Raw genomic sequence first — 10,312 nt, forward strand, 5'->3', positions numbered from 1 at the left:
GCTTCAGCTCGCTTCAGTCTGGCCCTGGCCAGTTTCTCTCGTTCTCTTTTACAGCCATGATAGTTAGTGGAGCACAGTCATAATATTAATGGAGACTGGAGATTAGGTATGTATTTCGCATTTAGATTTTGCGTGTTATAAACACGTTGATTTGGGTTGAAACTTTCCCCGTACTTAGAGATGAACATTTTAATGTAGGTATTTAGAGGTATATAACGGGTACTGCAGAGTGCAGATACATAAGTAGATACTTTCCTTCCTCCCAGCCTATGTTTTTAAAATTATTTCTAAATTTTTTATCTCTTTAGGTTGTGGCTATACCTTCTTTGAATACCTACGAGTAGATGTCTGGCTTTCGATAAAGTAAAGACAAAGTAAGGATACAAATATACACAACCTAAGTACCTACCTCATCATCATCATCATCATCAGCCTGTGGAAGTCCACAGCTGGACATAGGCCTTCCCTAAAGAGCGCCACCACACCCGGTCCTCAGCCTTCCTCATACAGCCACTTCCCGCCAGCCGCTTAATATCATCGGTCCATCGTGCTGGAGGGCGTCCCACACCACGTTTGCTTAAACGCGGTCTCCACTCAAGGACTTTCCGGCTCCAACCTACCTAGCTATCTACCTAGCTGACCTAAATGACATTCTTCACTTTTGTTCACTGCTGATTTGAGAAAAGGAAGGTTGCGAAAAAAAAAATTTACATGAAGTGAAACAGATTTTATTTCATAACTATCAATAAAGCAAAGAAGACAGTCAATAATGAACCCAGCGTATTTGCGTATGCGCTACTTTTGAGAGAAAAGTTTCCCGAGATGCTGGGGAACTGATCGACTGACACTTCAAGAACTTTCGGAGGTTCATTAATCAAATTACAATTATATAAAGTTTCATTAACGCACATAGATTCCCTGGGGCTGAAAACTTCATTGGATTGACAGGTAATAAGTCTTGCCGTTGTAATAGCTCGTAAATCCTTCACACAAGCTATGTAGGAGGTGCAGTTTTCACTTGATGGGTCTACAAAATTGCCTTCCTGTGTGCAGTTGTAGTCAGATAGGCATTGGTAACTAGTGACATTGGTGCATTGGTTCTCTAAATGACTGTAGATAGAGTTTTCAGGGCAAAGAAGATCGAATTTCGCGTAACCGCCTGCTCCCATCAAGCACATAGTGTATCCTCGGCAGTCCGGAGTCAGATTGTTTGGTAAACGTCCTCGAGTTCGACATACCGTTTCTTCACTCGTTCCTTCATAAAAACTCTGCAAGGTAAATAAAATTTCAAAAATATAATTGGTAATTGTCTACTACTACTAGAGTTTCGCCTGGATCTCAGCTGAAAATCAGCGCTATACCTATGCTCTTGGAGTTGAACAGCCAGAGTAGAGTTAAATAGAAGTTAGAGTTGAATTCGAGTAACTAATAGAGTTAAACCCGTGTTGAACTCAACAAGAAACATAAAAATCTTAAAACTATCATGTTTTATTCAGTCTAACACACACTCAAATACAAAATTCAGGATTGCCTAGTCCAAGACGAATTAGCAAAATAGAGTTTCGGCTTTGGACTAGGAGTTATGGCACTTTCACATTGGCCTGAAAAATTGTTAGGTAAAGTCGAAGTTTTGATCTTGGACTACATACTTATAAAATATCGGTAAGAGCTAATTTACAAGTTATGGATGTGGATAATTAACCGAAGTTGTTTTATAAAAATCAATATTATTACAGTAACTTTACACATTTTTGAACCTGTTATGAATGTTAGACTGGGGTAAATATTATTACAAAAGCAAACAAAGAATAAGAAAAATTAAAAAAACAGGTTAAAAATCCCGAGGCCCCTATGAGTTAATGATAACTAAATGAGTGACCTGAATGGTACTAACCACCTAACGAAAACTTTAAATAATTTCATTCATAATAATTTATACTTACACAAAAGAGAATGATTATACAAAATATATAATTTTTATACATTTTTAAGCAGTAAAAACCTTTAATGTTTTAAATCGGGAACCTTTTTTTTGAATTAAGTATCTATTTATTACCTTAACGTTTCTCATATCACTCGCGAGATAAACAGAAACTGAGAACTATCGTGAAAACGGCGCTGTAAGATGGATAAGGATGTGCCTGAATTTCAAAATATCGATATTAAAATAAGGAACTGAAAATACATATTGTAAAGTCGATAGTTGTAATTTAATTTCATGTTTTTAGAGTAAAACCCTTACCTATTAAATCGCTTTTAAATAAAACGTACCTTTTTAACCCCCGAACCAAAAAGAGAGGTGTTATAAGTTTGACGTGTGTATCTGTCTGTGGCATCGTTGCTCCTAAACGAATGAACCGATTTTAATTTAGTTTTTTTTTGTTTGAAAGGTGGCTTGATCGAGAGTGTTCTGTAGCTATAATCGAAGAAAATCGGTTCAGCCGTTTGAAAGTTATCAGCTCTTTTTTAGTTTTCTTATAGGTTTTTGTGTCGGGGGTTTTTAAATTTTGAGTTATTTATTAATATTTTAATGAATTTATAATATCAGTATCTATAGTAAGTAGGTAAACTTATTTATAAGTGGGACTGAAGAAAAAATACAGAGTGACTGAAAATGACATGATTAGGAAGCGATAGTTACCAATGGTAGATTTTAAAGCTCGGTTCTTTTACTCGGCAGTCATAATAATATGGTGTTAGAAATTTTCTATGTTGCAATCGATGTTGATAAAAGACAACACTACATGGACTTAAGATAAAAGACGATGTTTGAACAGAAATGCCTCATGTTGTACCTACCTATTATATTTGTTATTAAATAGAAGAACATTATGATACATTGATAACGTACCTACTCGTAGCTTAGATTTCAGGATTTCAATTAAAAGATTTTCTTGCTTGGGTGGTACATCACGCAGGTACGTTCCATAGAGGTACTACCTAATCCTGAAATACTAGAAACCATTGCTGTTTGGTTTGAAGCAAGATATTAGGTATAGTTAAAGCCTCAATAGATCAACGGTTATAGGAGTGGACTGAATTCCGAAAGGTCGGCGGTTCAAACCCCAGCTATTGCACTATTGTCGTACCCACTCCTAGCACAAGCTTTACGCTTAGTTGGAGGGAAAAGGGGAATGTTAGTCATGATTAAAATGGCTAATATTCTTTTTAAATATTAAAAAAAAATGAAAAAAAAGTTATCTTTTCTAACTTTACTCTCATTATTAATTTTATTCATTGCTTTCTATATGACTTCCGTGATACCTTATTACAGCCAAGCATGAAGCACAGGATGTTCTTTTCTGTATCTACATTGGTATCTACTATTAAATCGTCAGAGGGAAGTTTAATGAGTAGGTCGATCATTACGAAATTAAATAAACTAGTTTTCCGTGCTGAAAAAGATGAAAACAATTTTAAAAGTAAATACTTTATGTAAATAAGCGAAGCATCACTATTATCTACTCTATAAACTTATCCTTGTAATAATAATCTACAAGTTTTATGATTAATGATAGGTAGGTACGTGTTTCATACCTAAAAAGTAAAAAAAATGTGCTGGAAACCCACAAAATTCATAGAGGATAACAATATATAGAGACAACATTTTCCTCAAATATCTACTTAGTATACTTATAGACTTACCTAATTACTCTATCTGAAATCAGTGGATAAGTAATTAACCTACTTATAATACATACCTACATAACATATACATATAGTTCATTGTCAAGAAATACCATATCATTTTTGATAATATCGACCAAATTACAGATAGGATTGATCATTATCGATTTTGGCCATTAATAAGCCTTTCCTCTATAAGATAGTCCTCTTGCTTGGAGAGTAAGAGATATCCTCTGTAGACCTATTTTTGACGTGCTCATAAAATTATGTGTAGGTCAGTATTTTTTAATCTGGGACCATTTAACCATTGCCGTTGCCACCAGAATGACATCTACTTACTTGGAACATTCACCATTGGATTTACTCATCTACCATAGGGTGAACAATATACTGGTGTTTCCCGATTAAGGGCCGGGCACATATGGCGGAGCGCAGCGCAGAGCATTTTTCACAGTCAAAATATATCGACATTGTCCTCATTGATATCTAAAATCTATTGTGCATCCGTGCGGATACCTACTCGCGCATCCGCGCCCAGTCCCGCGCGTGCTCGCGCATTCTCCGGTACAAATTCACGTACTGTGTCACGCGATTAGAAAAGTTCGCGGGCATGCTCTGCGCTGCGCTCCGCCATATGTGCGCCGGCCCTAAGTTATAAAAAAGAATAAATAATGGATTACTCTGAGAATTCCAGTAAAATCATAATCTTACATAATGCTCATAAGAGTTGTTGAGAAGATAATAATAATTTTAATCATAAAGTTAATCCTATCAGTGTGATATAAAACGGTGTTGATTTCTTAGATTTATTAAGATTACGAAGATGGGTGGAAAATGGAGTATTGCCATTTTTCTAGTAAGTGAAAATTGTTCATTATTTTTAATAAGTTCAAGTAGGCTTTCCTTAATTTAGTTCATAGGGTTTTATATTCTCTAAACTAATATTTCTTATCTTTTTAATTATGATACCATGAGAAAATGCTGCGATTATTTAAATTTGTATTTCCATAAAATCTTTTTGCGTGCTAGGTACTTCCTCTAAGTTTCTCTCACCATAACACATTATCGGGGTTATGGCTGGTTAGTCTAATAGATATTATACCTAGTTAAAATTTTTAATTTTGCTTTTTCAGGTACTGTGCTTCGCATGGCAAGTCAAAGGCGCAGTTACTTGCACAGCTAACGGTCGCTACCCTGATCCAGCAGACTTGACTTGTAAAAACTATACCCTCTGTGTCGCCCTCTCCAATACTAGTTTCATAGGCTACAACTACGTTTGCCCAAATGCGTCGTTGTTTAATCCAGCCATCGCACAGTGTACTTCCAACTACGTCTGTAACGTCAGGTCCGTATGCACAACCGAGGGGTTCTTTGAAGATCCCAATTCGTCAAATTGTTCCACCTTTATATCGTGCGTTAACATTGGTGGCACATTTGTTCAAACCACTCTAAGCTGCCCTCCCAATACCTTTTACAATCCAGTCACCACTTTATGCGAACCAGATTATAATTGTGTATTCATATGTAGAGCTGCTGGAAGATATGCGAACCCAGCGGATAGGAGTTGCAATACTTATTTCTTGTGTGTTAACGCTAATAACGGGACGATTGCCCAGTACCAATATGCATGCCCAACAGTTTCAGTATTCAGTCCCGCAACAAGTGTTTGTACAACCTCATATACTTGTCCAACGTCTTAGCTGCCTTAGTTTATTGATATAGACTAAACAGTAAAAGCCATAAAAATTACTATGACGTCTCAAGGTTTATGATCCGTATCTTATAATTCTAAGTAAGTTGAATTCAATGAAAGTGAAAAACAGCGTGAATTAATTTTTAGAAAGTATTTTATTTTGTTCATTTTATATACTTAAATTGGCGAGTTTGGGTGTACAGTTTGTCTTCACGCACTCGTAGACACAATCGACAGGCACACCGCACACTGGATCTGAAATTGCTATTGATTTCTGAATAACGTTTCTCCTGCGTTGTGTGTAGGTACCTAACTAAATTATGTAAATAAGTAGATATTAAGTTTTTTGTTCGGACGAAAATGTAAAATTTATGGTCGTGATATCTAAATCTCACTTAAAATACTTATCTACCTATAACTCGATTTACTGAGAAATTTCATCATAGGTAGAAAAATCATAGGTAGAATCTTGATTAATTTTAGTGATATTTAGCCTAAGCCTATAAGGTAAGGTTTTTGATGAAATGATGAGTGAAGTTGGTAGTTGGATAAGTACTTATATAGGTTGATCTTATCAGATGTAAATGAGTATAATATAATGATAGCATATATAAATAAATTAGGAACATGTGTAGCGATCTTTTGAGATTAATTTTTATACTTATAGTCATTATTGTTTACAAATTATGATAATTATTATTTAGGTACTTATTCAACTCTTCCGTATCTTTTTTCTATTTTAACCTTTGATTTCATACAGTAATAATAGTTAAATATGTAATGAAATTCCATATCCTTTTGGTTCTCATAACGTTTTATTATATTTAAGTATTTTCCTATCTTTACGATTTTTTAAATAATTATGTCGCACTTTTCGCCTTACGTTTGGATTTTCTGTTTCCTTTCTTACAGCTTCATTTTTTATTTCCATTATTAAACGTGATGCCAATTTTCTAGCAACTTTTAAGTTCTCTTGAAAATGCAAGGGTTTCGATGTTGTAAATAGTAATAAGTCTTCGTCTCGAAATTTTGGTGAATAATTTATGGGAGACGAAATCGTTACTTTGCTCAATATCGAATAATATTTACTGAAATAATTTTCACGGGCTTCCTTTATTATCGATCCGGGTATTTTCGGTTTCAAATACTTTTTCTCACCAACTCGAACTAAGCTAGATGTAGGATAGTAATTATCACTATTGACTGTTACAATTTTGCTTCGTTTTAGGTTTCGTCCGTACGAAAAATAATCGGAATCAGGTAAGCTAGTCACAATGTAGGACGAGTCATTCAATCTGTTTACTTGAAATGTTTTTACTGAACACGAAAATGTTACAAGGTCTGTTAATATCCATTGAATGAATAAAACATGCTTTGTTTTAAGAACAATCATTAAATAAAGTTTTCAAAATATTATTTACAAATCTGGATCATTTTGTCAAACTGATAATATGATATTAACCATAGAGACATTGACATAACACAAGATAACTAAGTCATATTTTGACAAATATAATTTATGGAAGTATTTTAGTACCTATGGCGTTATGTTGACTCCCCTGTCTGTTAGGTGGTCATTGGCACCATATGGGCATGAGAAGACGCAGATTTTGTTTATTTTCATTTCAATCATTCAAGAAAATCAAATGAAAATAAACAAAATCTGCGTCTTCTTATGAGACTTGGACAGACAGGGGAGCCAACATAACGCCATAGGTACTATTCGTTGAAACACACTATAGCTGCACAATCGGCATAACTTTGTGTAGTAGAGTTACAGATCGCTAATAGGCCACTGTGCCTCTAGTTCATCAAATTGAAACAATTTTACCGCAACCAATAAATCTCAGACCGGAACATTTTAATTTATCATCAATCAGTCTTACGACATCAGACGCGTGAGGCGTGAACGGTGCAATTATACAGGTGTAACCAAAACGCTAGCAAAAAAAAAAAAACTCGAAAAAGTAAATTAAAAAATCCTGTATATTTTAAAAGTTCACGATATATTGCAAATAAAACATCTGACTGACGCTAGAGGTCCACGAACGTTGCGTAAGTAGGCCACTTGGAGTAAATGCCGCGTCGTAGGTAGGGGACTAACCTGAATTTATACATTGCGGGTTTCATAAATACTAAATCACTAAAACTACAAAATAAGGCAATTTATTTATTAAGGTTATTGGCATTGGATTGTGTTTATGTAGTATAATAATAACGCTAAGTTTTTGCTGGCATTCTGGTTACACCCTGTATTGATTCTGAAATTGATAGTGATTGAGAAAAAGGAGCTACAGGTAGGTAAGTAAGTATCTACTATCTACTATCTTTTTTTTTTTTTTTGTTGACGCTGGGGAATGCATTTACGCATCCCCCCCGGAAGCTAGCCAGCCAGCCAGCTGAGGGAGGGTATGTGGGACTCGCCGGCCGAGAGGCGACCGGAATACCCACTAAACCCCAGCGGCGCTACTGCGCGTCGCCTGGCGACTGGATCTCGGGAACGGCCGAAGCAAACAACCGCGACCCAGCCAGCGACGTCTGCCGAGGCAGACCCTCCACCGGGGACCTGCTTGGTCCCCAACACCGCACCTCCGTGACGCACCAACGAAGTGCGTCCCCCGACCTTGGGACGCGCACGTCGCCCGCGTCCCATCCGCCGCTTCGTCCACTGTGCCCTCTGCTAGTCAGAGGGACACGCGGAGAAACCTCCCCCCCTGCCAGGTCATTAGCCATAGCCAACAATATCTCCGAAGAGAAATTATTAGCCATGTTACCGGGGCGCACCGGCCCGAACACTGCTCTTCCCCTCGGACGCATCCAAAAGGGACCAGCAGCATCCAGGCACACAGGGAGGTTACCTGGCTGGCGCCCCACTATCTACTATCTGCATGTTAGCAACCCAGAAGAATTGATGGTAGTCAAGGTCTCAAGGAACATGACATCGTATTTATAAAAATTCAATATTTTTTATAGGTACAATCGTTATTTTTAGTCACACATAATGATAAAAAGTTTTATTTAAGTATAGAAATGTTAAAATTTAAAAAAGGTACCAAAATAAGTATTAGGACAACTTTTTTGTAATATTTTATGAAATTGTCAAAGTTACTGAAAAACGTATGAGCAGATTTATCAATTGATGATTTGAAATTTCTATGTAATTTTCTAGTAAAAAGTGAATGAAACTGCACAATAAAGTAAGAATTACTTCCACGGAATCAAGGTCAGATGTGTCTGGCAAATCATCCAAATAGAATCTTCTTGCGCCTTGCGCAGCTATTTCGCCGGATGAGTTACAGAAAACACGCCTTAATGCGGTAAACAATAGAGTTCGTATTGTTGATTAAAGGTATAATTATAAATAAATCGTCGGGGAAGAGTCTGAGAATGCTCCCGATAGTGTCATTGTTTCAATGCCACAGTAGGTACACACTTAATCGTTACTTCCTCAAACGGACAGTAACAACTGTAGAGTCGCTTATCTTATCACAAAGAAAATACAGATTTCAAATATTAATTTCACACATATGACATATAATTATCACATCACACTAATATTATAAAGGAGAAAGTTTGTATGTGTGTGTGTGTGTATGTTTGTTACTCCTTCACGCAAAAACTACTGGAAGGATTGGGCTGAAACTTAGAATGGAGATAGATTATACCCTGGATTAGCACATAGGCTACTTTTTATCCCGGAAAATCAAAGAGTTCCCACGGGAATTCGGAAAACCTACATCCACGCGAACGAAGTCGCGGGCATCAGCTAGTGTATAATAAGAAGAATATATTGTTGTAGATTGTTATAAAGTTTAGACCAAGTGTATGACTAGGTGTAAGATTTTTCACCGGACTGGAGTTAAGATAAATATGTAGTTGGTTGCATCTTCATTGAAATTATTTAAGACAGCAGAATGTGGTGTTTTTGAAAAAAAAAATGCACTAGAAGTACCTCCTAACTTACGTCAGTTAAACAAAGTTTCTGGATAGTCGTATGCTAAAATAATAATAGTAACTGGACGATTTTTGTAAATAAAATATATTTTATCTATGCTCATTTTTCATATCTTAAAATCTTGATTAGTAATTCAAAATTTGTGTCATTTATTGACATATTATTTGATTCAAAAAAATGTACAGAATTTATAGCCGATTTTGTTGACAAATAATAAAAAATAATGCTATGAAATATTTTTTCCTTTAACAGTTTGCTCTTCGTTATAGCTATTTAGAGACAATGGCGGCAAATCTGCGATGCCAATAATTTACTTACATCATTTATTAAAAAATATTAAAAAAGAAATGTTTAATTTTATTGGTACTCCATAGTTTTCTTCGTTAGTTTAATTTGCTGTCGTGTGATATACGCTTTCACTTGCGTGTCTACCTCGCTGATTGATTCCCACTGCTTTAATTCTGATCGAATTCGTCGTTTTGAATGATTTAATATGAACACTAAATATTATCTGTATGTAGGTCTTTTACATATTCATATGGGGATCTGGAAATAATAAGGTCAAAGAATTTAGACACCACGCACACGGCACACCATTAATAAATATATCAATCAGCTGTTTATACAGCCGTTTTAGGGTTTCGTAGTACAACAAGGAACACTTATTGTTTCCTCCAGTCCGTCCGTCCATCTGCGTATGACAGCTTATTTTAAAAATAAACTATGAATAGGTACTGTAAGATGAATGACTGTAAGATTGATAGTCATGTAAGTTAGGTACCAATAGTAACCTACTTATTACAGCTACTACGCAGAGTACGATTTCAATTTCGAAAAAAAAATCAGGAAATTCGTCACGTCACGTCGTAAAAAGCGTCACGAGTCGAAAAAATTTGGTCCTTCTGAATGTTGGCCCCCTCGAATGATAATTTGGTCATAAAAGTTTTGGAAAAACTACCGTATAAGAAAAAAATATTCTAGCAACTAGGATGGCTACGGAATCCTACCTTATATTTTGTAATGTGTTATAATCATGC

The 10,312-nt window shown here is 35.8% G+C and overlaps 2 protein-coding genes and 1 long non-coding RNA gene across 6 annotated transcripts; 2 read left to right on the forward strand and 1 right to left on the reverse strand.

Moving 5' to 3' along the window:
- Window positions 1-712: 712 nt before the first annotated feature.
- LOC123866542 lies at window positions 713-2,089 on the reverse strand. 2 transcript variants are annotated; one of them, XM_045908191.1, is made up of 2 exons: window positions 2,057-2,089; window positions 713-1,268 (listed from the first exon to the last, which is right to left on the reverse strand). In XM_045908191.1, the coding sequence occupies exons 1-2, from the start codon at window positions 2,069-2,071 to the stop codon at window positions 729-731; spliced, it is 555 nt and encodes a 184-aa protein (XP_045764147.1). In that variant the 5' UTR covers window positions 2,072-2,089; the 3' UTR covers window positions 713-728. The 2 variants fall into 2 exon arrangements, with proteins under 2 accessions (XP_045764147.1, XP_045764146.1); XM_045908190.1 differs by having other exon boundaries at window positions 1,944-2,083.
- A 2,298-nt stretch (window positions 2,090-4,387) lies between these two features.
- Window positions 4,388-6,736, forward strand: LOC123866013. Of its 3 annotated transcripts, XM_045907307.1 has the most exons (3): window positions 4,388-4,483; window positions 4,761-4,972; window positions 6,549-6,736. In XM_045907307.1, exons 1-3 carry the CDS (start codon window positions 4,451-4,453, stop codon window positions 6,568-6,570), a joined length of 267 nt encoding a protein of 88 aa, XP_045763263.1. In that variant the 5' UTR covers window positions 4,388-4,450; the 3' UTR covers window positions 6,571-6,736. The 3 variants fall into 3 exon arrangements, with proteins under 3 accessions (XP_045763263.1, XP_045763260.1, XP_045763261.1); XM_045907304.1 differs by lacking the exon at window positions 6,549-6,736 and having other exon boundaries at window positions 4,761-5,959; XM_045907305.1 differs by lacking the exon at window positions 6,549-6,736 and having other exon boundaries at window positions 4,436-4,486; window positions 4,764-5,959.
- A 2,250-nt stretch (window positions 6,737-8,986) lies between these two features.
- Window positions 8,987-9,509, forward strand: LOC123866014. The gene is made up of 2 exons (XR_006796104.1): window positions 8,987-9,141; window positions 9,231-9,509. It is a non-coding gene; the product is annotated as an uncharacterized LOC123866014 (long non-coding RNA).
- Window positions 9,510-10,312: the final 803 nt, after the last annotated feature.

This window comes from Maniola jurtina, chromosome 6 (genome assembly GCF_905333055.1).
Source record: "Maniola jurtina chromosome 6, ilManJurt1.1, whole genome shotgun sequence".
NCBI classification, from domain to species: domain Eukaryota; kingdom Metazoa; phylum Arthropoda; class Insecta; order Lepidoptera; family Nymphalidae; genus Maniola; species Maniola jurtina.

Excerpts from the sequence above, each read along its gene's own strand:
- LOC123866542 (XM_045908190.1), bottom strand. The coding sequence starts at position 1,985 with ATGTATAAAAATTATATATTTTGTATAATCATTCTCTTTTGT. Across the intron at positions 1,269-1,943 it reads GTATAATCATTCTCTTTTGT|AGTTTTTATGAAGGAACGAG; the intron begins GTAAGTATAAAT and ends TTTACCTTGCAG.
- LOC123866013 (XM_045907304.1), top strand. The coding sequence starts at position 4,451 with ATGGGTGGAAAATGGAGTATTGCCATTTTTCTA. Across the intron at positions 4,484-4,760 it reads GGAGTATTGCCATTTTTCTA|GTACTGTGCTTCGCATGGCA; the intron begins GTAAGTGAAAAT and ends TTGCTTTTTCAG.